This window comes from Penicillium subrubescens (assembly GCF_028828155.1).
Source record: "Penicillium subrubescens strain IBT 31985 chromosome Unknown utg000002l_segment0_segment0, whole genome shotgun sequence".
In the NCBI taxonomy this organism is placed as follows: Eukaryota; Fungi; Ascomycota; class Eurotiomycetes; order Eurotiales; family Aspergillaceae; genus Penicillium; species Penicillium subrubescens.
Window position 1 is genome coordinate 4800122 of NW_026643152.1, and position 26200 is coordinate 4826321.

The following is a 26200-nucleotide window of genomic DNA, read 5'->3' on the forward strand; positions in this document are numbered from 1 at the left end:
ATAAAAGATGTCCATAATCAACTCTGACGGACTAAATCCGGGGGATGTGGAGTCGATCCTTCAGCGCCATCTGTCTTGTGCCGTGGCGCCCTTGGCATTAGGCAGAAAACCTCCTCCCTTTTACACACTTCCTACACACCCCCAGTTGCCTGGATGAAGCTTCAGCCATGGAGGAACAACGATTGGGTCTTGAGACCACGCTCGTATCTGTCTCATTCTAAGCTCCTACAGCCAGCTGACGGCTCACGCAAACTCTCCGTCTCCTCGACCCGTCCGTACCGCACCCTCGAAGCGCTACCCGATGTTGACGTCGATACATTCCGACAACGCTATTTTGCCCCCGAGCACCCCGTCGTGCTACCACGCTCTCAATTTCGTAACCTACCCGCCGTGAAGAATTGGTTCGAAAGCACCAGTTCACGATCGACCGTGACGAATCGTCCGAAAACCCGATTGAACCTGGAATACCTACAAAAGCATGCGGCCGACGCGTTTGTCCCGCTAGAGCTCACAGAGCTAGCAGTATCGAGTCCACCGGCCAAGGACAATGGTAAACTGTCACATCAGGATGGTGCGACCGATGTTGTAAGCTTCCGACAGTTCCACGGGCCGCTCACGCTGTTCCTGGAATGGATGCGCACGGCCGAGACCTCTCCGCAGTCAACGCGACTCTATCTGGCGCAATGCCAGCTCCTCGACCTACCCCAAGTTCTTCGCGATGACTTTCCGACCCCAGATATTGTTGCAAAGGCCGGGAAGGGTGATGTCTACGATACTAATGTGTGGATTGGACATCCTCCTACGTACACTCCGCTCCATCGCGACCCCAATCCGAATCTCTTCGTCCAGCTGGCTGGGCAGAAGGTTGTGCGATTATTAGCACCGTCGGACGGGCAGGCGCTCTTCTCTTCAATACGGCGACAGCTGGGTAAGAGCGGAGGTAAGGATGCGGCTGCTATGCGTGGGGAGGAGATGATGCAGGGTCAAGAACGGGCTCTGTTAGATGAGAGGGTGTGGGGTGGCTCGGCTTCTGCAGGCCCGGAAGGATCTGGGTACGAGGCACATTTGGAGGCAGGGGATGGGCTGTTCATTCCGAAAGGATGGTGGCATAGCATTAAAGGTGTTGGAGAGGGAGTGACTGCTTCGGTAAGTGTGCTTATGTGCCTTGATTGACACTTTTGATCGTAACCACTAACACTCGATAGGTCAATTGGTGGTTCCGATAGGAACAAGAGTAATACCATAAACTAAACTTTGTATAATATACTACATTAAGATAAAAACCTGAAGTCATGTTAGATTCAAGCAAAAGCAGAACTATTTAGTACACGCGGAGTCGGAGCTTCTGCGGGCGGCTTCCAGAACCATCTCGACTCCGCCCTTGACGGACCATTTTATCGCTCAACTCAACTCCCCCACGACAACTCTCCCACACAACCCAAGCATGCAGTTGTCGCGTACAGCCTACCGCGCCGCCCTCTTTCACCTCAGCGTGAACCCTCTCCTCGCCCGCGCCTCCATCCCCAGCGCCTGGTCCCTCAGCGCCTCCAGTTTCGCCCAGCAACCACAATCCTGTGGAACCTCCTCCCGACTCTACAGCATCCTCTTCTCCCAGTGCGCACCGGGCAACAAAACCCTCGAATCAATTCGGCACTCTCACACGATGTCCTCCTCCACTCCTCCTACAGACGCCACCCCTGCCAAACAAGAGACCGGCGAAGCCCAGTCACAAGAAAACATACAACCCGAGGCCTCTAAAGAACAACTCTATCTTCCCTCAACCGAGTCGTCTAATAGCGATGGACAGTCGAAACAAATTCGACTTGACCTCGGTGCCGATGGAGGTGTTACCCTGGATCACCTTGGCCCTATGGTTGTCAATGTTGATGGGTCATTGTCGCGGATCGGCAATTGGGAGCAGATGGCGGAGATTGAGCGCAAGAATACGTTGCGCATCATCGGGAAACGGAATAAGCAGCGCTTGGAGAAGTTGAGGGCTGCTGAGGCGGCTGGGGAGCAAACGTAAGTTTGCTCTTTGGCTTGTCTTAGGCATTATGGGAATGGAGTTATAAAGCGATTTTCTTTTGGTGATTGATTTTGAGTGTATAATAGTGTCTACATTGAACAAAGTCATGAATCATCCCAATCATCATATTGTATTTCAATGATCCAGTGCTATTGAGGCTCCCTAGCATCAAGGCCTGTCTGGCAGGATTACTCGAACAGCATGCCCACATATTTGTGAACAAAATTCCTGGAGACAGTCAGCAGATGAAACGATCTAATCCTACGTGAACGATGAAAACTCACTTAGGTGGGACTTGGACGAAATCCCTCGTATACTCCTCAATCTCTGCCAGCCCAGACACCAAATCTACCTCTTCGGGCTTAAGAAACTTGGTTCTATGGAAGATCTTCCATCCAAAATATAGAACAGGGAACAGGCCGATCATCGTGTATGAGAAGAGGAATGTGGGGATCGACCATTTGCCCGGCAAAAAAACGGTATAACCACCAACAAAGGCCATGATCGTAGTAGCAGTGCAGGCGATATATGCGATATATGGCTGGAACCAGCTGCGGTAGGGCAAAGTGCTGCGCGAAATACCTTGTGCGTCGAGGGCCTTCTTAAACCGGATATAAGTGAAGGTCACGACGGAGAAGTTGATGAGCTGCGAAGCCGTAACCTATTTATAACATAAGATGGGAAGGACATGAAGAATTGGGATGGAGACATACCAGATTGACAAACCAGTTCAAAACCACAGATGCACCATTCGATACTTGAAGGAAGCTCAGCAGAGCGATCAACAAGACCACAACAACACAGTAAACAGGCACACCCTTCTTCGTGCATTTCGTCAAAAACAGCGGTGCCTTTCCCTCTAGTGCGAGACCATAGAGACTGCGACTGGCACAGTACACATAACTATTGCCCGCACTAAAACAAGCTGTAAGAACAACCGCATTGACAATATGCGGCAAGACCGGGATGTGCAATCTATCCATAGAGATCACATACGGCGAGGCCGCCGCACCAGGCTTGTCGTTGTCAAATGCATCGGCCATCGTCTCGTCGTTATACGGGACCAAGATTCCCACACATAGAACACCGAGCACGAAGAACGCTGTTAGACGGTAGAAGACGCCGTTATATGCCTTGGGTAGAACGACGCGCGGGTTGATTGTCTCGCCCGCAGCCATAGAAACGTAGTCCGGACCAGCAATCGTAAAACTAGCCGCGATGAGCGCTGACAGGAAACCGAGGAATCTGCCAGTATCCCCTGTTTTGTAGTACTCGTTAAAAGCACCAGGTTCATTCCAGTATCTGAATCCAAACCGGTCACCGAGCGGATTACCTCCAAGCATGACGATGAAAGTGTAAAAGATGAGACCAATGCTGAGTAGTACTTTTCCAAGTGATAGCCAGAATTCTGCTTCGCCATACCACTTGACAGCAAAAACGTTTAATACTCTAATTGCAAGTGTTAGTACATGCGTCAATGTATTTGCAAGTCCGGGACTGGGGCATACGTGTAAAGTATGAGAACGATAACGTTCATCGCCGCAACGGGGATCACGCTGGTCCAGTAATTGATGATCAAACTGATAGCCACAATTTCAAAGGGGACGAGAGCAGCTTCGAAGATGAAGAAGTTGTAACCTGCTGCGACGCCTAGGGCTTCGTCGACGTATCGGCCGGCAAATCGGATGAATGGTGAGGAGATGGGGAGGTAGGTGACCATCTCTGCCAGACCTAGATGGTGGTGTTAGTATTCGAGATTGGTTTCAAAGATAAGCAGTCACAGGTAATTGAATAATAGTCTCCAAGGGAAGATCTTGCAAAGAGATAATTTCGGTGTGGTCGCATGGTGGGAGCTCGGTTGCTTAGAGGGCATTTTGCTGCCGGTGGCTTGGAATTTGGACGGGCCAGGAGGTGTAGGGTGCTTCTTACAAACGGTTATGATCAAGATGATGCAACTCCTAGAAAGTCAAAGTGTAAGATTCAAATACATCATCAGATATTAAACTAGGCCTTCAATGCTGAGCTGGGATGTCTGATTGGGTCGGTCTGGGCTTTGTAGGATGCATTGGCGCAAGTGGGAGTAGTCGATGGATGTGTTATCCTTGCTGCAATCATGTATTTTGCCTAGGAGTATGCTTACGTCCCTTGTCGACTCGTTTAATGTTGCGTAACAGAATTGGTAGTATTTTCTTGCCTTGTTGTTTTGAAGATCTGCCTCTTGTCCTCTAGCTGTATAAAGATCGGACTCGACATCGCCAAATGAAAATTGCTGCATTGATCGGGCCGGCCCAGACTTCGAAATGACACAAAGCAAAGGAGGAATCAAATTTGAACTTACCAAAGACTAAACCCAAGAAACAAACTGCCAGGGCCGCTAGTGCGAAGGTTGTTACCAATCTGCACATACAAAGCTGTGCCTATAGTTCCTCCGATGCCAATCAATTGCAGATGGCGAGGTTTCAGCTTTCGGCGTGTGTGGTCATAGGTCGGTTTCATAAAGCCGCCATCGATCGAGGTATCACGATTTCCGGATGCATCTTTCTCGGCAATCCCAACACTCTTGTCGAAAGTCTTAACCAGCTTTCCCTCGGGATCGGGAAAATCGCAGGGTGACTCGGCGCGCTGAATTGCAGCAGTCACTGCCGAATGAGAGACATGCTCATTATTTTGCGACATATTGATAGTCGATCTGATCCACCGAACAAAAGTAGAAAGACCGATCACAACATGAATAGAAAAGAAAGAAACAATCAAAGAAAAGAGGAAAAGAAAGTAAAACAATCAAGGCGAAGAAAAAATCTTTGCCCATCTTGGCAATTTCCCTCCATTGCTTGGCAGTCCATCTAAAAATTCCCCAGAGCGAATCTCATCAAGCGCATAGTTTGGAAATCGGCATCGTCCGAGGTCCCCCAGCCCGACTGAGACTCGGGCCACAAATCAGAACAAGGCCTTCCCCGGTCCTTGCCTTGCTCACAGACTCGCAGGCCGCCATGTCCCCACATGGCGTTACCTTCGGGAGGTCAATCAGTCTTTTGGCTGGGTTAGACCCGGCTAAGTTTTCTCAGAGCGAGGCAGTTGTGAGATCGACGTTATTGCATGATGGACGTCTATTCAAGCTGTGATGCTAGAACCCTCTGTATGTTGATACCTGCCTATGTCGCTGGAAACTCGTTGTTCGAGATGAAAGTTTTGTTCGGATGGTAGTGGGGCCTAAACCTTGCCGAGGTTCAATTTGCTTGTGGGGGCTGTAGGGCATATAATGTTCTGAGGTTGCATAAATTTTTAACAGGGAGTAGTAGGTATCCGGAGTACTGGTATCTCCATATTCAGAAATTCTGCTCAAATTTTCAGTGCTATGGCAGGTTTAGTGGTATCATATGACATCCACAGGCTTGGTCGGGATTCATCATCTCGTGGAGTACTGAAAATCCATGTTGAGATCACGATCAGCCTGCCTGAAATGCTCACAATTGAAGAAGATGATAGATTCAGTCTTTGATATCGAGATACGGCCTTGCATGAGGAGTCCCGAGTCGGACATAAAACCATTCTGGAAAATACTCCGACGCAAACCACAGAATTCATGAAACCAACTTGTTGCGAGCTTGCTATACTCCGAAGTCAACCCTTTTCGGTCCATAACAGCAGCTTAATCCCTCGGGTCATGACTAGTGGTGCTATCATTCGAAGATCTGCGCTCCGACTGGTTTGTATCTTTCCCCAGCCAAGCCGGCGGGAAGAAACCATCGTTGTCCTCAAAGTAGAGATGGTGAATCTCATCGGCCTTTGAATGATCTCTTTTGGGCTCATCAGAGTCTCGAGTCACTGCATCATGTACAGCAGGCTGCGTCGAGTGGATATATGGATTCGAGTGCGTAGAGGACATCTCGGGAGTTGAGGAAACGTAAGAGCTTGTTTGATGTCTTGTATGCTTGATCGATATGCAGGGGAAACGATCACTCAAGGTCATGAACGACCGTTGCCTCGAGGATGAGGTGAATGTAGTTGATCATCAAATGTCATCCGTTCTGCGCCACGCTTAACTAAGAAGTCCGGTTCGAAGGAAAAAAGTACAGTACAAGGTCTCTCGCGTGACTTGACGTCATGAGGTCAGCAGCGAATTATTGAGCTATCACAAAGAACTTTTGCCCGAGGGCACTTGTCCAATTAACGTGAGGCGGACTTTGAAGCGGTCGAATAGCGCATTATTACTACTGTATGGCCTACACCGCCACCCCATAGCCGCCTGCTTTCTTTGTTTGCTATGGTTCAAGCACCTCGTCTAATATATAGAACCCTCCAGTTCACCAGTCACCATCCCCTTTGAAATGAATCAATTTCCCATTCTTTCACACGACCAAGGCCTCTACGGTTCTTCTCAAGTAGTATGGCTCGAGCTTCCTCAAATTCTGCTGTATCGGAGGGGAAACGCCAGCAGAACAGGGACAATGGCATGAGATACAGAGAGCAGGCAAAGCAAGATTTACAGGCCATCATCACCACCCTAAACCCGCCACTGCCAGATACATATAATCTTGGCTTTCCAAAATTCGGCACTGCGGGAATCGAGGAACTTAAAACGTTCATCCAGGCGCTTGATAAGCGTGCGACGTGGGCAAGGTCCAGGGAGGATTGCTGCCTTGAAAGGCAGGCGACAGAGTCGACTACAAACCCTGCTGTCTCTGTCGTCGTCGTTGTCAGGCCCCCAGGCTGCTGAGTTAGATTTAATTCGAATAACAAGCTCCCAAGCCCTAGAAGGGGCCCTTGCCACGAATTTTTGTCGGCCCATTCTCTACCGCGCTACTAGGACAGACGGCTCTACATCTGGCGAGATCCTTGGTTTAGATGCCTTCTGGGACTATCTTCGGGAACGGACGAACAAGAAGATAGACGTCTATGACTATTCAGTGGATAAACCCACCGATATAACACGACAGTGCACGGTCGAGCAGGTCGTATCCCACTGGTCACGCCCTCAGCATGAACGGCCCGCGCTGAGCCTACAGCTACTTAACCTCGAGAACGGGGTTAGAAGCTTCTGCCCGACCGAAGTCCTCCTACACGGCCTGAGGGGTATGGTCTCTAAGATGGACTTGGAGCATCCAGGGAGAACCGGCTCGGAATGGAAGGGCAGTGACCGAGAGGAGTTCTTCCTCCTCAGTGGGGCTATCGCCGTGTCCCCGATCCACGTCGATACCGGTGGGCAGTTAACCTGGATCAAGATCCTCAAAGGACGGAGGATTTGGTATTTCCCGCGGGCTCTGCACGGGAGTACTGAGTCCCTCGCAAGTAGAGGACCGCAGGATACACGTATGTGCGCGGACGGCTGGGCTAGGGTGAATCTCTGTGCAGGCGATGTACTGTGGGTAGCACGGACGGTAGCACCCCGTCACATACGAAGCTAATTATCAGGATTAGGATTATGCCACCGAGCTGTCCACACGCGGTCTATACGCCGGAGGACTGCCTAGCAGTGACTGGAAGCTTTTACACGGCTGCCCACCTCGGCTCATCGCTCCGTGGGCTGCAGTTACAAGAGGCATATCCTGAGATCAGTAACGAAGACCTTGAGCCCGAGTTCTATAGACTCCTCAGCCATACCTTCACTCACTATGACCATCTCTACATTCGCGATACTGCGCTGCCAGACCGTATCTACGAATCTACGATCTGCTACCTTGAAGCCGAAGACCTAGCCCTAGCCACCTCACTACCTACCCTGCACACCCATTCAAAATCAGAATCATTGAGGGCTTTAAAGCGCGTACAGCGCCGGCGCGCCACGATACCGGATACTATTCTTCATGCTCGTCAGGAACTGCTCAATATTCTACAAGAGCGCGTGAAATGGGACTTAGAGTCAACCGACGAGGAGGATGTCGATATGGAGGACAAATGAACATGATCATCTCGAGAAGGCCTCTGCCGACGAGGCTTCATCAGACGCTGACGAGGATGATGACCCTGAGGATCTGGAAGAAGGTCAGCGGTAGAGGATGGTCAAGAGGTGAGGCAAGAGTGGTAGGTTTAGAGAGGATTGAAAGATCGTCAAAGAGGCATTAATCAGTGGTCCAATTTTCCTTGCATACCTAGCACATACTTAAGAGGTCGGGATGCAATATGTATTAAATATAGTAGAGTAGGGGAACTACTCATAGTCATAGCTTCATAATGTTATTCTTATACAGAGGATTGACCTCTTTGGTTTGATGTAATTATCTATTTTGGGTGTTTCATCTGATTTTCACTCTTTGATATGTCTATTTGTTTATGTTACTTCATTCATTCCAATAATCTAGAGATAGGAAGCCAGGAGCCTTATGTACGAAGGCGATATCATAAGTTTCTACATTGTTGATGTGTTACTACAGTATAGAGTGTACGTCTTAGTACCCCGATCATCGCCCGTACCCCGCTTATCCGCCGACCCCACGCTCTTTTTAATTCCTCGGCCATAATTGCGAGCTTCAACTTCCACCTCTCTCAACCCCTCTACACCCACCACAATGTCTGAACGATTTGCACCAAAGGTCCCAGTCCAACTGGACCCACCAAAGGATGACCCCATTTCCACAGAGGAATTGGCCAAATGCGACGGTACAAGTTACCCCCGCGCTCCTCGTTCGCATATCCCGAACTTCCCGACTAACCAACACCGCGCGCTGCACACAGGTTCCGACCCCAACCGCCCCACGCTAGTTGCCATCAAAGGCACTGTTTTCGACGTCACTCGTAACGCTGCCTATGGTGCGGCGGGCCAATATCGTGGTGAGTCTTTGATGCGATTGCTCCTGCGGGGACCGCGATTGCGCGCCGATGGCCTATTTACAATGACTGACGTGAGATCGGGGGTATTGGTTTAGTTTTCGTTGGAAAGGATGCCTCGCGCGCTCTTGCTAAGTCCTCGCTGAAGCCCGAGGATTGTGTGCCGGAGTGGTATGATTTGGATGAGAAGGAGAAGACAACGCTGGATGAGTGGTACACTTTCTTCAGCAAGCGGTATAACATTGTTGGTAAGGTTGAGGGTGCAAAGAACCTTTAGATGATACTAGGAGGAAGAATTGAATTGATTGGATGTGAAGTATACCCGCAGTTTAAGATGGAGATAAATGAAGGAGATGGATGGATGGTTGTCAATCGCAATGCTTTTATATTTCCAACGTGGTGTGGTATCGCGCAAGCCAACTCAGCTCATTAGATACAAAGCAAGAAACAGAATCACTTCCGAGGATGGATGACAGGCCGTCATTCTATACAGGACCAGACAAATAAAAGAAAAGAAAAGAAAAGAGAGAAATATCATTACGCCTTGCCCTTGCGGTGCTTGCGCTTCATCCGCTTCTGCGCAATGATCCGATTGCGTTTGGCGATCTTGTTCTCCTCCTCGTCCTCTTCCTCTACCTGTTCCTCTTCATCCTTGCCTTTACCGCCACGCTTCCGCTTCATTCCCTTCTTGTCGGTCTCCTCCTCGGCCTCCTCTTCCTTCTCTTGATCTTTCTTCTCCTTCTCGAGACGCTTCTTCTCCTCCAGGTCCTTGCGGCGCTTGATAACCTGAGCGTTGTCAATGGCGAATTCAACGACCAGGCGCTTCTTCCGGTCCTTGTCCTCCTCCTCGTTGTTAACGGGGACATCAATGGGGTGACCGTTCAACCAACGCAGTCCCATCAAGGCGTGTCGGTGAGTGAAGTACTCGATGAAACCGTAACCACGGCTGCGACCACCACCGCCCTTCTCGGGCACCTTAGTACCCTCGCGAGTCTCGTAGACGATCATAGCTTGGCGGACGATACCCTGCTTCTTGGTTTTGCGCAGGTTCTCCATCTCTTCCATCTCCTCGGAGGAGCGCGACTTCTCCTCCTTGGAGAGCGGCTCGCGGATGCCATTGCTGACATCGGTAGCAAATCCAACGACGGCTTGACGGGCAAGTTGCTTCAGGTCTTTCGAGGTAACGTGGCGGGGGATGTTTCGGATAGAAAGACGAGTAAGACTGAGATGCAAGGCCGGGTTCTTCTTGATGAAGGTCTCACGCTGCTTGAAACTGGCTTCGCGCATTTTGATCTCGGAGGGAGACAGCTTCTTGTACATAGGCGAGTTCGAAGCGATAGTACCCTCAGACAAAAGGTAGAGGCGACGCTTATCCTTGTCACGCACCAGACGGCGCGACACACCCTCTTCGTTCAGTCTCGTAGCCTCGCGTTTGTTCACTGCGCCAGCAACCTGTAGAATACGACCCTCCATTGTGTACTTTCCGCTAGGATCAGCATCCTCGTTTTGTAGGACGGAATGCTTCATCGCTGGCTTGGAGCGTTCTTTGTCGGCGGGCATCTCGTTTGTCTTGGGGGCACCACGGATGCAAGTGATGGCATCGTCGAGTTTCCAGAAACACACGAATCCAGTGCCTCGAGGGCGTTCGGTCTCGTGGTCGACCACAATGCGGGCGTATCGGAGTGGTCCGAATTGGGTGAAATGTTCGTAGAGCGACTCGTCGGTGCAGGTGAAGGGAAGGTTGCGAAGGAAGATTGTGCATTCCGTTCGATCGTCCTCCTTCTCTCCCTCGTCGTGATCCTCCTCATCGTTATCTCCTAGATCCTCCTCCAGGTCCTGCATGTCATCGTCCTCGTCAGCGTCTGATGAAGCCTCCTCGCCGGAGACGTTCTCGAGATCTTCCTTGTCCTCCATATCAACATCCTCTTTTTCGCCTTCCTCCTCCTCCTCCTTCTCCTCCTCCTGGTTGGCTCCGTTGGCCTTGTCCCATGCTTCCTTCTCAACAGCCCAATCAACAGCCAATTGGCGGCCATCGATCTCCTTTCCGTTGATTGACTGAAGCGCCTTCTCGGCGTTCTTCTTGCCTCTCAAGACAACGAAACCGAATCCTTGCAACTTGTTGCCCTTCTTGGGGAGGACTGCATGCTTAACCTTGCCGAAACTGAGGAAAAGTCGGGAAAGTTGTTCGGGGGTCTCAATGCTCCACGGCAGATTGCGAATGATGAGCCTAGGCGGCTGATTTTGCACTCTCTGATCCTCGCGCTCCTGCTTGTTCTTGATTGCAGCAGCAGCAGGAACACTCCTGCCCAGCTTCTCGTCAATCTCACGGTGACGGGGTTGCGCATACTCGACACGGATCTTCTTGCCGTCAAAGTCGGCATTGTTCAACTCCTCAAGGGCGCTTTGGGCATCCTCGAGATCGGCGAATGTAACGAAACCGAAGCCCTTGGAAACCTTTGTCTCTGGGTTCACAACGACAGTGGCATGCTTGATCACATAGGACTCTGAGAAGAACTCTGCGAGCTTTTCTGTCGTAGCGGAGACGGGAAGCGATCGGACGAAGAGTGTCTTGTTAGGCTGCTTGGAAGCCGGGGCCTCGGAGGCTTTAGGTGTGGAAGTCTCCATTTTGGTATCGGAGACTTGAGAGATATCCTCTTCAGAAAGGCGTCGTTTCTTGTTTGGCTCAGCCATAGTGGAATTGCAAAAGCTGATCTTAGTTTTCTGCAATCGAGACGGACAAAAAAATTGGCGGCAGAAAAGGCTGTTGCGCCGCTGGGCGGTGAGAAAGTGGTCCTGCGGGCTCTGATAAGCACCAGCCGAGCTTTATCAGTTCATAGTACAACTACTCCAACATTGAACATGGATCCTCAAACCAGAGGCGATTCGGCGTCGCAATCTCGAGGAGATGGCGATGCTAGTGCACAATCGTCTAACCCCGGAACGCCGTCAACAGGCCAGCCGAAAGTGCAGCAACCCAAACCACAGGCTCTCCCAAACCGATCCGGTCCCTCGGCAATTCTCGTGTCAACGCGACAGAAGGGTAATCCGATCCTGAACCACATTAAGCTCCTACCATGGGAGTATGCCGATATTCCAGCGGACTTCGTTATTGGAACCACAGCATGTGCACTCTTCCTCTCATTAAAATATCACCGACTCCACCCCGAATACATTTATTCTCGAATCCGACTCCTCGCTGGCAAGTACAACTTGCGCATTGTGCTGGTCATGGTGGACATCCCCAATCACGAAGACACCCTCAAGGAACTATCAAAGACGTCTATAATCAATAATCTCACGCTGATGCTTTGCTGGTCCGCCCCCGAGGCTGCACATTACCTCGAACTCTTCAAGTCCTCCGAACACGCACAACCTACCGCCATTCGCACCCAGCAAGCACAGTCATACAAGGAGTCCTTGGTGGAATTTGTGACGGCACCCCGGAGCATCAACAAGTCAGATGCGGCAAGCTTGATATCTACATTTGGAAGTTTGCAGAATGCCGTCAATGCACAGCCAGAGCAGATCAGCTCCGTGCCCGGCTGGGGCGAGAAAAAGGTTCAACAGTGGTGCAACGCCGTCCGCGAGGACTTCAGGGTGGAGACCACCAAAAAGGCATCTGCTACGGCATCAAAATCCCAGACTAGACCAACCAGACAACCGAGCGGGCTCGATCAGATGGCCATAGACGAGGATGACGATGAAGCAGTGCTCCGATCTGTGTTGGCTGAGAGTCGGCGCACAGCCGCTGCATCTCTCCCAGTCCAGAGCCCTGCAAAAAACAACCAGCCAGCCGAGGAGCTTGATGAGGGTATTGCAGCTGCACTGGCAAGGCTGCGAGAATCCGGTGGATGAAGATGATCCCTGCGGCTACATTGATTCGATATGACATAACAGAACATTCTCGCGTGGTGCGAGAGTTTCGGTGACAATCCCGCAGAGCATACAAGGTCCAAGCTTGTGTGTGTGCTTCCTGCGATTGATGCTGCCATTCAAGGATCGAAACGCTCAGACATGATTGTTAGCTATTAGATTCTACTCCACGCATTAAGGCTGCGGCTACTTGCACGCCAATTTGTGCTTTCGCACGACAGACTATTCGATTTTCGGATAAGGTGGATAATAGGTACATCGAGTACCTAGATATTATCTACTAAGCCTTTTAATTTAGCTATTGAAAGGGCATTCCAAAAGACATTACAAAAGACATTCGGAAAGATTATTTATAGAAGGTGAATTAAGCACAAATTTATATTGGCCAACCGTTTCTCCGGTCTACATATCAAGGATCCAGTGTATTTGTTCTCCACTATATCTAAAATGGAGTAGTCTATCGTACGAAAGCACAAGTTGCCCATATTAAAGGGAGCTCTTTAGCAAGCTATCTCACTTAAACATGTAAGATAATATCTCTGATGTACGGAAAGGTCTCGCCACTTGGCGACGCGATGCGGTGGTTTGCTTCTTTGCGATACACGTGTTACCAGCGAACACTCATCTTGATATGAGTTATTGTATGATATTCAGTCGTGTTTATAAGCGGAACTTCGACAAAATGTCCGAAGCATTTCCTCAAGTCATGCATAATGCCTAAGATATCTAGGGAGATGATTCCCAACAGTACGTAAATGAATATCTGGGCAGTCCTTGCTCTGTTCACTATCTTGTCAACACCGTCTGGGTTGATTGTGTCGATGTATGGATGTACTGAATTGAAGATTCAATGGTCACACGTGCTCTTGATACCAAACTGGCCGACTAAAACTACAAGTTTGCCATACCACCTCCTCCGTCAGTTCTGATGGTATGAATACCTCAGGTACGTTGGTCAAGTTCCCAAGCAAGCAAAAACCGAATCTGGAGCCTTCCTCCTTCCTCACCTTGCCAGCCTGCCGTCTCATCTGCCTGTTCGACTCTACTTCTTCCCTTCGCAACTATCCAAATCCTCGTCTTCTCCAACTCTCCTCTCCTTCCAACCTCACCTCCGTAACACCTTTTCTCCCACTACTTGATACACTCACCGTCGTCACCATGGCTGTCGTTGAATCGGCAGTGAGGGCGTTCCTCCTTTGGTTTTGGGCTGCTGTTCTTCGATTCATCTTCCTCCCACCTGAGCCTGAGACAATCAGCCCGCCGCCGCCACGTACTTCATTCCCCTTCATTGAGCTCCCCGAGTCGGTTCGCGAGCAGATTTATCTCTTACTCGAATATTCTCGTGAAGATTACTCGGGTGAAAATCGTGTCGTGATGGTGAACTCCCCGGATGAGACCTCATCTCACCCAAAGAGCATCAGCGAATGGTCCTCCAAGAACCGGAGATTCAACGCCGCGCCCTACGAGTCTGCTCGATATGGTCAGGGCCGATTTTGCAATCAGCTCTTCTACGTTTCCCGAGCCATATCCCAGGATGCAAGGTCCTTCTTGTATTCGCACAACAAATTCCGGTTCCACGGTATGGGCAGTCGAGGAATACCACACCTTTCTGCGTTGACAAAGGTTGCTCTCAATTCTATTCGGGACATTCGAGTGCAACTGTCCACTATCGTCCCTCGAAGGGACAGAATATATCCCGGTGTACCTTTCAAAGTCAAGCGGGGCAATGATTGGCACTTCAGCGAAACTAAGCAAGTCATCGTGGACTGGAAGGACACCTGTCTCCGGCTTGCTCATGCGCCGACATCCCAGCTCAGCCTCTTCCTGGTGTCAGGCACGGCCACTCTGTCATCGGCCAAAGCCATATTGCACCCCGTCCTTAACGTTCAGCTGAAAGAATGCTCAATTCGCTTTGGTGCCGTCAGAAACAACAACCTCCAACGTTACGTCGAATACATCGTTTCCCGGAGTACCAAGAAAAATCGCAGCGAAAAGAGCCTGAGTTTGTTTAGATTTGCTGATCTTCCAATGGAGCTACAGATGAAGGTCCTTGAACATACAGACCTCGTTCCTAGTCCTGAAATCAGCAGTCAAGGCCTTCAGTGGGATACATCCAAGAAAGCATTTTCCCAACGCGATTGCATGCCTCGTTCTTGGTACCCTCCCCACCCTTTCGATATGACTTGCAAGGCTAGAGAACTTGCGTTTTCTTCATCTAACCGTTGCTGGGAGTTTCCAAAGGCTCTTTTGCAGACATCAAAAAGCAAGGAGCAGTCTCGGTTCATTTGCTATCAGAAAAATAGATTTTCAATCGATATCCATGTTGACCACCAGGGACGCAGGTTTTCAAAGGTTGAAGATGTAACCTGGCACGATTTGGGCTTCCTAGGGCCTTTACCGCAAGATTGCATTCGGTATTTACGCTATCTGCATTGGAAGTTTACCCGGGGCTTAACCGATGAATACTTTGAGCCGTTTTCAAAAGACACGATTGAGCTGGTAGAGGCAGTGAGGTCCCTACGAGAACAGGCGTGTATCTGGAAATTGACTTTGGTCTTGTGTGTTCGCCAACATGGATATGGGACAAATATTGCAGCATTCCGTGCCCGGAATATGCCAATAAAACGCATGGTCGAGACCGTTGGACCTGAGTTGCACGAGCTGAAAGATCTTTTTATTCATTTCAGATGTTGGAAACTGGATCCTGACCAGCAATGGTTGATGGAACAGGAGTTTGAACGGGTTGTTAAAGAATGAAAAATCAACTTTAAGTCTATCGCGCTTCGATGCAGTATCGACTAGGTATAGCACAAGGTATCCATGTACAAGATTGTTGCGGGGACCAGTGATAGATGTAAAATTAAACCCCTACAAGACTCCCACGTCGATATTTGTGTCAGCTCGAAGGCGGATTAAACATCACTTGAATTGCAATTTCTTGAAGGGTCCAGTGTGGCTTGGACAGTCTCGTGATTGCTGCCTGGTAAAGTTAGCATATATCTGAAGTAGCATCGTGGCGACACATCTGCAGGTCAACCACGGATTTATCGCCAGTCGGGGATGACTATTCATCTCCATCGGAGGAGTAACTACTCATAATCCATAATTAGCTCACTAGTTTTATATCAAAACATAAATCATTAGATTGATGCTAGAACTATCTAAAAGACGATTCGAAAGACGATTCAAAAGACCTTCCAAGAAGAATCTTCTGAGAGTATTTCTGGCTACTTATACTCGTATACTGCTAAAGTAGATTTTTCACTAGAGCGTCAGATCGGACAATACTTCTGTCAGAGATGAAAAGTTGTTAGAACATAGTATCTGTTCAAAAAAAGAAGTGGACTTTCGGAGGATTTGACTGGGTCGCTATACAATGTGGAGATTCGCATTCCTTGCCCTTCATACTTCACGTCTCTCTATTCATGTACTATAGCCAAAAGAATCTATTCAAGGCCAGATTTTGGAACATTACTCGCATAAGCCACATTCTAGGTGCAATTTCCTTCGCCAGGGATAGCCGCATTGATCAAGCCACATCTGATTTAACGAGTCCCCTCCGTACATTCCTTTTCCTGACAGCCTAGGAATTAGGACCAATCCTTCTAATCTGTTCACCTACCTCAGTCTAGTCCCCTAGACGAGGTTGCACGTTGAATCAAGTACCCTTCCGCTAGGATGTAACATTCTATCGGATATTGACAGTAGAGCCAGCACTGGATTATGTGATCTCGCGGTGACATGGTGACACTGTGGTACTCATGCACCCCCTTGATTTTGCACTGCCTAGTCTCTTCATCGTTGTGTTTAGAGCTTCCAGCAACCAGTTGGGTCGATGTACACATGGAGCCTAATGCACTTGGCCGCATGGACGTTACATCTCGTGCATGTTCGGGATGCAAAGAGGGTCTTTTGATCTGAGGAATTCTCAATAGATCTGAGAAAATGCCAAATCATTTGAGAAATAGTGCAGATGAGCAGGTATAAAGCCTCCAATCTCTCGACTACAGATGTAAAGGGACTTTCCATCTACACAAAGAGCTGAGAAGGATACTACTAGCCATTCATTCATCCCTGCAGCCACGATGAAACTCTCCAGTACAATCCACCTGCTATGCCTCACTGGCTTCACACTCTCCCAGCCTACCGTCCTCAAGAAGACCGATGAAATTCCCTATGGTTCATTCCCGAGTCCAGCTTCTTCTTCGGTCAACCTCTCTCCGACCGCAACACCCACACCATCAGCATCCCTCGATGCCCGCCTCGGCCGTGCAATTATAGTCAATCAATGCAATTTACCCGTCTATATCTGGTCTGTTGGCACAGTTGTCCGTGATCCAGCGACACTCCTCCCCGGCAATCGCTATGGCGAAACCTTTCGTCAGGACCATAAAGCGGGAGGTATTGCTATCAAGATCAGCACTGAGGAGAACGGACTATACCAGAGTGCTCCACTGACAGTGTTTGCGTATAACATCAATGATCAAAACGTGTGGTATGATCTATCTGATGTCTTTGGAGATCCATTCAAGGGTTACCCTGTTGTCCTGTCGCCTGCCGAGCCGGCAATTGACTGGGCGAATGGAATCCCGCCATCTGGAAGTCAAGTTCGCGTACGGGATGTGTCTGAGGACCTGGTGTTAACTCTATGTTAAATAAGGAGAAGGAAATCATCAAGAAGAATGCATGGATTGGAGGCAGTGTTAGGAGTAGGAACTGATTATGGGGCAAATTGTAGGCCAAGTACAGCTAGTGGGACACATACGAACGAACTTGAAGTTAATTAGTTGATGATATATGCTCTGAATAATTGAAACTATAAAACGAAGCATTAATTGCAAAGATTCTCCAATTTGGGGTCTTTCTTCGGATGATATTCCTCGGAGTTGATGTCATTCACTTATTGTTAGATGGACCTCGGCTGAAAGACCTGTGGAGTCTCCGCAAAGCAACAAATTCGGTAAACCAGCCAACAGCAGCGAGTGAAAAAGAACGATCTAATTGATAGTTAATTCCGATTTGGAGTACGATCTCGATCCACACTACCGATTCTCCAAGGTCACCTCGTGTTGCTTTGTTAATTCCTGTGGCCTCCAAATCTCGGCGAGAAGACCGACTCGGCACAGCCAACGAATCCCCGCATTTTCTCCATTTCCCCAACTCCCACATTCCAGCACCAACTTAACCTCCCCTTTATCACCCTCTTTCTGCCCCTCATATACTCTTCTCCCCTTCAAAATATACCCAGAATAGGCAGAAAAAATGACGGCTCCAGCAGTTCGAGTGGCCCGTACGGCCGCTACCCGTGCCCGCAGCCTGTTGGCGACAGTGCAATACTCACACCCGCCCAACTGTCCCTGCCACTCCAATCCCAATCACCACCATCACCATAAGACCCCCTCGCTGATGAACCATGCCCGTCGACACCTGGCGACGCCCAAGGATCCTTCGCGCGAGAAGGAGTATGCTTTTGAAATGGCGGCGTCGAGCATCCGATTTGGTCCTGGTTCCACCAAAGAGGTCGGCATGGACTTTAAGAACATGGGAGCCAAGCGCGTGTGCATTGTGACCGATTCTACCGTCGCAAAGCTGAATGCCATGAAGCAGGCTGTCGAAGCATTGACTCGCGAGGGCATCGAGTTTACTATCTATGATAAGGTTCGCGTGGAGCCGAAGGATAGTTCTGTTAAGGAGGCTATTGCATTTGCTAAACCGTATAACCCGGATGCTTTCCTTGCCGTTGGTACGTTGTTACATAAATATCCTTGATCGCAATCTAACTAACTCAATTCTTCTAGGTGGTGGCTCCGTGATCGACACTGCTAAATTGATGAATCTATACACCGTCTACCCAGAAGCCGATTTCCTCGACTTCGTGAACGCCCCCCTAGGCAAGGGTCTCCCCGTCGCAAAGCCCCTCCGCCCGCTCGTCGCTGTACCAACAACAGCAGGCACTGGCTCTGAAACCACCGGAACCGCCATCTTCGACCTGGTCTCTAAAAAGGCTAAAACAGGTATTGCCCACCGCAACCTCAAGCCTACACTTGGTATCTGTGACCCGCTCAACACGCGTACCATGCCATCTGCCGTACACGCCTCCTCGGGTCTAGACGTGCTCTGCCACTCCCTCGAGTCCTGGACTGCAATCCCTTACAACGAGCGCACTCCCCGCCCGACAAACCCTATCAACCGACCCGCCTATCAAGGCGCAAACCCTATCTCCGATATCTTCTCCCTGCAAGCACTCCGGAGCACAATTCAATATCTACCCCGCGCGGTGCGCGATCCAGATGACCACGAAGCTCAGTCAAACATGCTTCTCGCCGCTACACTAGCTGGTGTGGGCTTTGGTAACGCAGGCGTTCATCTGTGCCACGGTATGAGTTACCCTATCTCTAGCCAGAACCCAGGCTATAAGCACGCCGGCTATGATGTCGACCACCCAATTATCCCGCACGGTGTATCAGTAGCCGTGACCGCGCCGGCTGTCTTCCGCTTCACGGCCGCGTCAAACCCGGAACGCCACTTGGCGGCCGCAGAGGCATTCGGAGTTGATATTTCGAACGTCAAGCGTGAGAGCGCCGGAGAAGTACTTGGTGAAGCGATTGCAAATTTCCTAGTCAAGTTGGGAGATCAGCCGCGCGGATTGAAGGATTTAGGCTTTAAGGCTGCTGACGTGGAGGGATTGGTTGAGGGAACGATCCCGCAGAAGAGAGTTTTGATGCTTGCGCCGAGTTTGAGTGAGGAGTTGGAGGCGGAGAAGGGCGAATTGAGGAAACTGTTGGAGGAGTCCTTGGAGTATTAAACGAGGGACATGAAGTTACGGTACGCTATTTTTCCGACCTTTGATGTGGAATTTCAAAGAAAGTGAATGGTGATTGATGTTTCGAACCGAACTGGTTGTATATATACATGTTTATGTGAATGACATCGGATGACGCTGAAGAAATTGGATATCACAAAGCTCAAAATGCGTGTGAAGTATCAGAATGCAAATGGCGGTGGGGAGAATGGGATGGGTGGGAATACAGACCCTAGAGACCTGCTAGAGTGGGTATAAATGATCAATGCAGAAAGTATTCACCCATCAGCTGAGGGTAGATGTGCCAGGCGACGTTTCTTCTTCAACATAGCCAACATTGGGACTCTCTTCGATAATCCTCGTACCCAGCATGCCCATCGATGAAGCAACACGGTCCAGCCAAATCACCGCATGGGGATCATTACGATCAGATGTCTGAGATGGGCCGCGTCCGAGCTCGGAGGAGATACGAAAGGGCAAGGTGAATGTCCTCGGCCTGGCAAGTGTCGTTGTTGGAGACTGGGAAGTCGTACTGCCTTCACTGGGTGGCGTCTCTGCGACAGATTCGGGTGAGAGTTCTTCAATCACACGGTAGCGAATTTTATCCTCCAGACGCTCGCGTAACTGACAGAGTGTTCCTAGGACATTCTCCGCGCCACGTAAGAGAAGCGATGGCCCCGTTTCAGGGAAAATTTCTGGAACCGGGCCGACAAATGTACCTGGGCGACGGACAATGCCCTGTTGTCTTTGGCCGTGGGCACTGATGCAGCAGCGCAGTTCAGTGCTGAGGGTGTGGAGTTTAATGGTGGTTTCTTTAATCCGTTGCAGCAAAGCCTCGACAGTATCTCGCTCTATCCTGGCCTGGTCAGACAGAATGTCTCGTGTCTCGCTGATATATCGGGGACATTTGGCGATCTCCATGAAGACCCTATCCGAGATAAAAGCATATGCCGACCATTCACCGGGTTTTTGAGCATCCTCGGCCATGATTCGCATCGTGTAACGCTGCCATTCCTCTTGATCCAGAAAACACGGCTTTCCCTGATACACAGCCGTTGCAATATGAAATCCTCGAAAAGCGATCCAACATGATCGTCCAAAGCCGGAATCATGTAGTGCTGGACCACGACTTTCCATGAGCCGTCTGACGGCGTCGGAATGCACGACCCATGCATCATGACTTGTTCGAGCATACATCTCGTACACACTCAGCATCATAGCCGTGCAAACCATATTATCCGACAAAGCATGCTCATTCTTCGACAGAGCACGAATCACCTCGCTCAGGGAGAGTCCGTACATCCGCCTACTTGTCCGTAGCAACACCGGATCCTGGGTTAGATGTGCCAAATACACTGAACTCAGGCAGCAAATGGCCGTGTCCAGGTACGCATCTTGACCAAAATTCAACACAATGAACTCCGCAAAGCCGGGCTCGTTACCGGCGCGAAACTGGTTATGAAAGTACAATGTTGGAAATGACGCGCTGATAAAGTCTAGAAACAACTGTGGCTGCGCTGCTCGAAAGGTTTTGCGCACGAGTGATGGCGTCACATTCTCGTCTAGTGTGACCGTTGACGAGTGTCGACGCATCAAGGCAATGGCATTCGCGCGGACAACGGCTGCAGCACCGCCGAGCTCGGACTGGCCATATGGCTCGATTTGGGGTGTGGTTGTACCGGGAGTGCTGGGGGTGCTTGGGCCCGTCGAAGCCCCGCGGCCTCGCCCACGAGTGGTGGAGCGATGCCGGCGCTTTAGACTTGGACCCTCGTCTTGGAAGCGAAAGGTGCGACGGTATCCTGGACAGGTGCGGCCGTAGCGCTGGCATTGGGTGCATTCGGGAACTGCTTCATCGCACTTGAATATGTGTTAATAGGATGATTGGATTTCAAAGCGGCGGGGTGATGTCTTAGTTGTCGGGGCACTACTGGCCGAAGCTCCGTTTGACTCACCTTGATATGTCTTTCGCGACACAATGCACAGCCAGTACTATGCGGGACCCCCACCATGATGCGCAATAGCGAGAGATCAATAGCTCATGGCGCTCGCGCTGGAGGGGGTAGCAGAGGGGGTTTATGGCATCGCCAGCACTGCGGGTTCGCGCCCTTTAATAACGTGTTTGCGGGGCGAGGGCGTTCCTAGCTAGCGAGCAGGATCTGGTCTCGTCGGAACCGATCTGGGCTGACTAGACAAAATAGAAGCCCAGAAAAATCAGATAAAAAAGAATAGAACGGTTTGCAAGATCGCAAGATCGCGAGCTGAAAGGCACGACCTTGAGAATGCGACAAAAATAACTAGGAAATGAGCATCCGATGATGGGGAAGATAGGCCCTAGTAAGCCCGAGCTAAGATTGAAAGAGATGGACCTTTCAGTTCCAAGAACCAGGTCTATTTCGTCAAGGTCCAGGATTCAAGAACCCTGTCCGGAGTGCCAACCGACAGGCTCTAGTGGAGATGAGGAGATGAAGCCCAAGTTGTGCCAAGCGACGCGGTGCAAGAAGAGGTCCCACCGTAAGCCGTTAGAGCGGACCAGGGTGGTGGTCAGTGAATGAGTTCATGCTGCAATTCTCGGTTGATTAGCAAAGGCTAGCAACAGGTACGAGGTACTCGTGGTGTGTTTCAGGTAATCTGCACGGTGATCCAACAGGATCGACCGTTAGGGGGCAAGGAAAGAGTAAGCCCAAACCACGATTAGACTCTGTCGCATCCACCTTCACGACGTGAAGATGATCGAGACTTCCCCATCGAGACTAGTAACTTCATGAAACTCGAGATTTGGCCCCAACAGCCGCATCACTTGGCAGGTGGATTGCCCAGGAATACGGGAGATCCGCACATCGCGATCGTATCCTTCCGGGGCTCGTTCTATTTTGGGCGTAAGCAATCATGATTCATCAGCATTCGGGACACGAGGCAATGATCAATGCCGTTTGGACGGAGAATTGTCAATGCTGAAATGGGCAAGACAGAGGGGGGCCAGGAGGCTAAGTTTATACGCTAAGAGAGAAAGGGTTTGGCTCGTAAAAACTGTCGAGTAACCGCGAGGATTAACGTTCGTATAAGAAAGTCTGCGACCCGCAGTGGGCACATGCTAAAATAGGCACACAACAAAGGAGGCTCTGCTCGATGAAGGAAAATAAACTTAGCTTTGGATCCTCTTCTTGTCGATTTTGGACTAATTTTACTACTATCCTTATCTGTTATGTGGTCTAGAGGGGCATCGCCTGTTCTGCGCCCCCAAATTGCTATTTGTATACTTCGTCGGCCGTAAGACCCTCAAGTACGAGCGAAAAGCAAACAGCTCCTGTGTGAAGACTGCGATAATATGAGCTCATGGAGAAATTATCTTTGGGTTATCGGCGTTCCTTCTAACATAATGTTTTCTTGTAAAAGTATTCAGCGCACTACACTAAGAAGTGAGTTTATCCAGCAAGTCTGAATGCGACAGCTAGCTGGGGAGCCTTGAATTGAACTCTAGTGCTATAGACCGGAATATCTTCACTTGTCTAATCATTACACTAATGGCTATTCTTGATTGCTCTACAGCTCTAAACATCTGCTGAATTATCCTTTAGTCCCCTCGTCTGCACATTGAGGGGAAAATCTAGTTATCGCGTTGCAGGATTCTATAATCGGCAATATAAGAACTACTCAGACATCACACTATCCAAAGAATTTCCAGGACGCTCGTTTCTTGTAGAAAATACCCATTTCCTCTAGTTTTCAGTCGCCTCCTTAAAAAGGCTTGATTTCAACAACTTCTTCTCGGATTGACTTTCCCCAGAATTGTTTAGTGTGCCTTGTCCAGTCACTTATTCGGCAATTCCCAGTATCAAACACGGAAATGTGAGTAATTCCTGAGCAAAGCAGCGTGCATCAAGTTCGACGGCGCCATTTTTCACAGGCGCTCTCACCAGACAAGGTTAAGATAGTCCAAAAATTTGGCGAAATAAGAAAATGACAGGCTATTGCTCGAATGGCACCAACAGATAGTCTTCAAGAAGGGTAGTGTCATGAAGAACGATGACTCTAGAGCGTAGAAAAAAGATGGGATTCAGAAGTCGATAGCTGGGATTTAAGATAGAGCACAATATGCACAAGGAGACCGGGCTATCTAACAATGGACTAATCCTATTTGATAAAGGGCTTCTCCGGATGGGGAACTGTAAAAGTATAAGCCCATCTTAGAAAGTAGTGTAGTTAGGGTATACTCCACAATGTGGTGGACTACAAGACATAGCGGAGACAGCTTCTATTTAATAGTAAATTCTCATCAAACGACGATAACCCAGTTAATTTTCTTTGTCAAATTTTCACTCAATTATTTACGATAGAAGTACCCAATGCAAAATGCTTTTTCCTAAGGCCGAAACCGCAGGTTGAGTCTCCAATCAACGACGCCACTGATGCTACCCCGCGTTTTTGTGTCGCCGCGAAGTGACGGACTGATTAGCTCCGCGGTAGAAGTAACTTCATTTGGAACCCTGACAAGTACCTTTGAAGCACTTTGAAGTGATCTCATTGGGTCGATGCACTTTATTTGGGCTACCATATTTACTGCGAGATCGCTGGGCGCGCCTGCCGCGAAGAAAGAAAGCTGCTCCTCTTGTACCGTCCAGTTTCGGGCTCTCTTCCTTTTTCCTTTTAAACTTCCTGTCTCCCTTCTGCAGCTGCAATTGTACTCTTTTGAATCCATTTGAATGTGAATTGTTGAATTGCTACCCTTTACACCTTTCGTCGCAACATGCCTCTCTTTAAAGAAGCTCCGCCAAAGGTCCTCGTGCCTGAGAAGCTGTCCGCCGATGGCCTGGCTCTACTACGGGGCTCACTCGACGTGGACGAGCGCAAGAGCCTGACTCCAGAGGAGCTGTTGGAGATCATTCCCAACTATGATGCCCTCCTTGTTCGTTCGGAGACCAAAGTCACTGCGACCGTGCTGCAGGCAGCTCGGCGCCTGAAGGTTGTTGCTCGTGCTGGTGTTGGGGTTGACAATGTTGGTGAGTGATCTTCCAGAACGGCGTCCACAAATAAAAGGAGTTGTGGCTGACGTGTCTACTGAAGATGTCGCGGAGGCTACTAAACTGGGCATTGTCGTGGTCAATTCACCGTCCGGTAATATTGGAGCTGCTGCTGAACATACCATTGCATTGATGATGGCCATGGCACGAAAGATTCCCGAGGGTTGCGCCAGCCTCAAGGGTGGAAAATGGGAACGCAGCAAGTTTGTTGGTGTCGAGGTCAAGGGAAAGGTTTTGGGAGTCATTGGACTCGGAAAGGGTAAGTTGTTGCCTTGGCTTTATCTAGCATGAAGATCTCTGACAATCCTTCCCAGTGGGCTTGACGGTAGCTCGTCTGGCCAAGGGCCTCGGTATGACTGTCAATGCATTGGACCCATATGCGTCGCCAGCTGTGGCAGCTTCAGCCTCTGTAACTCTTGTCACCTCCTTGCCAGAGCTTCTGAAATCGGCCGATTTCCTCACGATCCACACTCCCTTGATTGCCTCGACTCGAGGAATGATCAGCGAGGCTGAATTAGCCCAGATGAAGCCAGGCTCTCGGATCCTCAATGTGGCTCGCGGTGGAACCATCGATGAAGCCGCTCTACTTGCATCGCTGGAGTCTGGACATTTGGCTGGCGCAGCGGTGGATGTTTTTACTTCCGAACCCCCGGTTGCCGATTCCACGGCATCAAAGCTGATTGCTCATCCTCGAGCAGTCGTCACTCCCCATCTCGGTGCATCCACTGTGGAAGCTCAGGAAAATGTCTCCGTCGATGTATGTGAGCAAGTACTGGATATTCTGCATGGATCGCTCCCTCGAAGTGCTGTCAATGCACCTCTCATTCTTCCCGAAGAGTACCAGAAGCTACAACCATTCGTGCGCCTCGTTGAGAAGATTGGCAGTCTATATACTCAACACTACGCTGTTCTCCCTGGGGGAGCCCCGGCCCGAAACACATTCGATTTGATTTATCAAGGCGAAGTCGCCACCATCAACAACACAAAGCCACTCTTTGCTGCTCTCATCAAGGGTCTCCTGGCACCTATCAGTGGCTCCGAGGGAATCAACATTAACATCGTGAATGCCGAGCTCGTTGCTCGCGAGCGTGGCATTTTCGTGAACGAGCAGCACTCCCGTGATCCTGCTGATACCTCGTCTTACTCTTCGCTGGTCACACTTGTGGCACGCTCGCCATCTCGAGCTTCATCCCGCGCTCCTGGTCCTACTGATACATCTGGTACTGGCGCCCAGGTACCACACCAGAGAATCATATCGGGTACCTGCTCTGGTGATCAGCCGCTGATCACTCGTCTTGGTCGATTTGAAGCATCGTTCGAACCTGAAGGCACCCTTCTTATCTGCGAGAACTATGACTCTCCCGGCAAGATCGGCGTTGTGGGTAGTCTTCTCGGCCAGGAGGGAGTCAACATCAACTTCATGACTGTTTCTCCCGTCTCGCCAAAGCTGATGACTGGTAATGACCAGGTTGAGAGTATCCCTAGCAAAGATGGTAGTGCGGACATCGTGGTCAAGGAAGATTTGCATGCCTCAAAAGAGGCGCTTATGATTCTGGGTATTGATCGTGGCGTGTCGGCAAGGGTCACTGAGGATTTGGTTAAGGAGGGCGGTGTTTTGAGTGCTTGTGCTGTTACACTCTGAGGTGTTCTGACTGGACTTGGAGGATTGGGTGGTGTTATCGGGGTGCTCAACGTCTCATTGTGTTGTTTTGTTTT

General features: G+C 49.8%; 13 protein-coding genes across 13 annotated transcripts; 9 read left to right on the forward strand and 4 right to left on the reverse strand.

The window, feature by feature from the left end:
* Nucleotides 1–118: 118 nt before the first annotated feature.
* On the forward strand, nt 119–1294 carry N7473_003105 (putative JmjC domain protein). The gene is made up of 2 exons (XM_057149045.1): nt 119–1146; nt 1206–1294. The coding sequence occupies exons 1-2, from the start codon at nt 154–156 to the stop codon at nt 1224–1226; spliced, it is 1014 nt and encodes a 337-aa protein (XP_057012699.1). The 5' UTR covers nt 119–153; the 3' UTR covers nt 1227–1294.
* A 150-nt stretch (nt 1295–1444) lies between these two features.
* N7473_003106 (uncharacterized protein) lies at nt 1445–2026 on the forward strand (the record flags this gene model as incomplete). Its single annotated transcript, XM_057149046.1, has 1 exon — nt 1445–2026. One exon carries the CDS (start codon nt 1445–1447, stop codon nt 2024–2026), a length of 582 nt encoding a protein of 193 aa, XP_057012700.1.
* Nucleotides 2027–2214: 188 nt separating this feature from the next.
* N7473_003107 (putative general amino acid permease (Agp2)) lies at nt 2215–4702 on the reverse strand (the record flags this gene model as incomplete). Its single annotated transcript, XM_057149047.1, has 6 exons — nt 2215–2254; nt 2311–2687; nt 2740–3475; nt 3535–3757; nt 3956–3984; nt 4365–4702. 6 exons carry the CDS (start codon nt 4700–4702, stop codon nt 2215–2217), a joined length of 1743 nt encoding a protein of 580 aa, XP_057012701.1.
* A 973-nt stretch (nt 4703–5675) lies between these two features.
* Nucleotides 5676–5912, reverse strand: N7473_003108 (uncharacterized protein; the record flags this gene model as incomplete). Its single annotated transcript, XM_057149048.1, has 1 exon — nt 5676–5912. The coding sequence occupies one exon, from the start codon at nt 5910–5912 to the stop codon at nt 5676–5678; it is 237 nt and encodes a 78-aa protein (XP_057012702.1).
* Nucleotides 5913–6413: 501 nt separating this feature from the next.
* Nucleotides 6414–7925, forward strand: N7473_003109 (jmjC domain-containing histone demethylation protein 1; the record flags this gene model as incomplete). Its single annotated transcript, XM_057149049.1, has 3 exons — nt 6414–6637; nt 6834–7388; nt 7445–7925. 3 exons carry the CDS (start codon nt 6414–6416, stop codon nt 7923–7925), a joined length of 1260 nt encoding a protein of 419 aa, XP_057012703.1.
* Nucleotides 7926–8532: 607 nt separating this feature from the next.
* On the forward strand, nt 8533–9068 carry N7473_003110 (putative progesterone binding protein; the record flags this gene model as incomplete). The annotated part of the gene is made up of 3 exons (XM_057149050.1): nt 8533–8623; nt 8699–8794; nt 8890–9068. The coding sequence occupies 3 exons, from the start codon at nt 8533–8535 to the stop codon at nt 9066–9068; spliced, it is 366 nt and encodes a 121-aa protein (XP_057012704.1).
* Nucleotides 9069–9328: 260 nt separating this feature from the next.
* N7473_003111 (mRNA-binding ribosome biosynthesis protein NOP4) lies at nt 9329–11482 on the reverse strand (the record flags this gene model as incomplete). The annotated part of the gene is made up of 1 exon (XM_057149051.1): nt 9329–11482. One exon carries the CDS (start codon nt 11480–11482, stop codon nt 9329–9331), a length of 2154 nt encoding a protein of 717 aa, XP_057012705.1.
* A 168-nt stretch (nt 11483–11650) lies between these two features.
* On the forward strand, nt 11651–12646 carry N7473_003112 (DNA repair protein RAD10; the record flags this gene model as incomplete). The annotated part of the gene is made up of 1 exon (XM_057149052.1): nt 11651–12646. The coding sequence occupies one exon, from the start codon at nt 11651–11653 to the stop codon at nt 12644–12646; it is 996 nt and encodes a 331-aa protein (XP_057012706.1).
* A 1176-nt stretch (nt 12647–13822) lies between these two features.
* N7473_003113 (uncharacterized protein) lies at nt 13823–15421 on the forward strand (the record flags this gene model as incomplete). Its single annotated transcript, XM_057149053.1, has 1 exon — nt 13823–15421. The coding sequence occupies one exon, from the start codon at nt 13823–13825 to the stop codon at nt 15419–15421; it is 1599 nt and encodes a 532-aa protein (XP_057012707.1).
* Nucleotides 15422–16749: 1328 nt separating this feature from the next.
* N7473_003114 (Bys1 family protein) lies at nt 16750–17319 on the forward strand (the record flags this gene model as incomplete). Its single annotated transcript, XM_057149054.1, has 1 exon — nt 16750–17319. The coding sequence occupies one exon, from the start codon at nt 16750–16752 to the stop codon at nt 17317–17319; it is 570 nt and encodes a 189-aa protein (XP_057012708.1).
* A 607-nt stretch (nt 17320–17926) lies between these two features.
* N7473_003115 (hydroxyacid-oxoacid transhydrogenase) lies at nt 17927–19469 on the forward strand (the record flags this gene model as incomplete). Its single annotated transcript, XM_057149055.1, has 2 exons — nt 17927–18407; nt 18463–19469. The coding sequence occupies 2 exons, from the start codon at nt 17927–17929 to the stop codon at nt 19467–19469; spliced, it is 1488 nt and encodes a 495-aa protein (XP_057012709.1).
* Nucleotides 19470–19751: 282 nt separating this feature from the next.
* Nucleotides 19752–21475, reverse strand: N7473_003116 (Zn(II)2Cys6 transcription factor domain-containing protein; the record flags this gene model as incomplete). Its single annotated transcript, XM_057149056.1, has 2 exons — nt 19752–21323; nt 21419–21475. 2 exons carry the CDS (start codon nt 21473–21475, stop codon nt 19752–19754), a joined length of 1629 nt encoding a protein of 542 aa, XP_057012710.1.
* A 2735-nt stretch (nt 21476–24210) lies between these two features.
* N7473_003117 (uncharacterized protein) lies at nt 24211–26126 on the forward strand (the record flags this gene model as incomplete). Its single annotated transcript, XM_057149057.1, has 3 exons — nt 24211–24463; nt 24528–24743; nt 24799–26126. The coding sequence occupies 3 exons, from the start codon at nt 24211–24213 to the stop codon at nt 26124–26126; spliced, it is 1797 nt and encodes a 598-aa protein (XP_057012711.1).
* Nucleotides 26127–26200: the final 74 nt, after the last annotated feature.

Excerpts from the sequence above, each read along its gene's own strand:
- N7473_003105 (XM_057149045.1), top strand. The coding sequence starts at position 154 with ATGAAGCTTCAGCCATGGAGGAACAACGATTGGGTCTTGAGACCACGC. Across the intron at positions 1,147-1,205 it reads GAGAGGGAGTGACTGCTTCG|GTCAATTGGTGGTTCCGATA; the intron begins GTAAGTGTGCTT and ends AACACTCGATAG.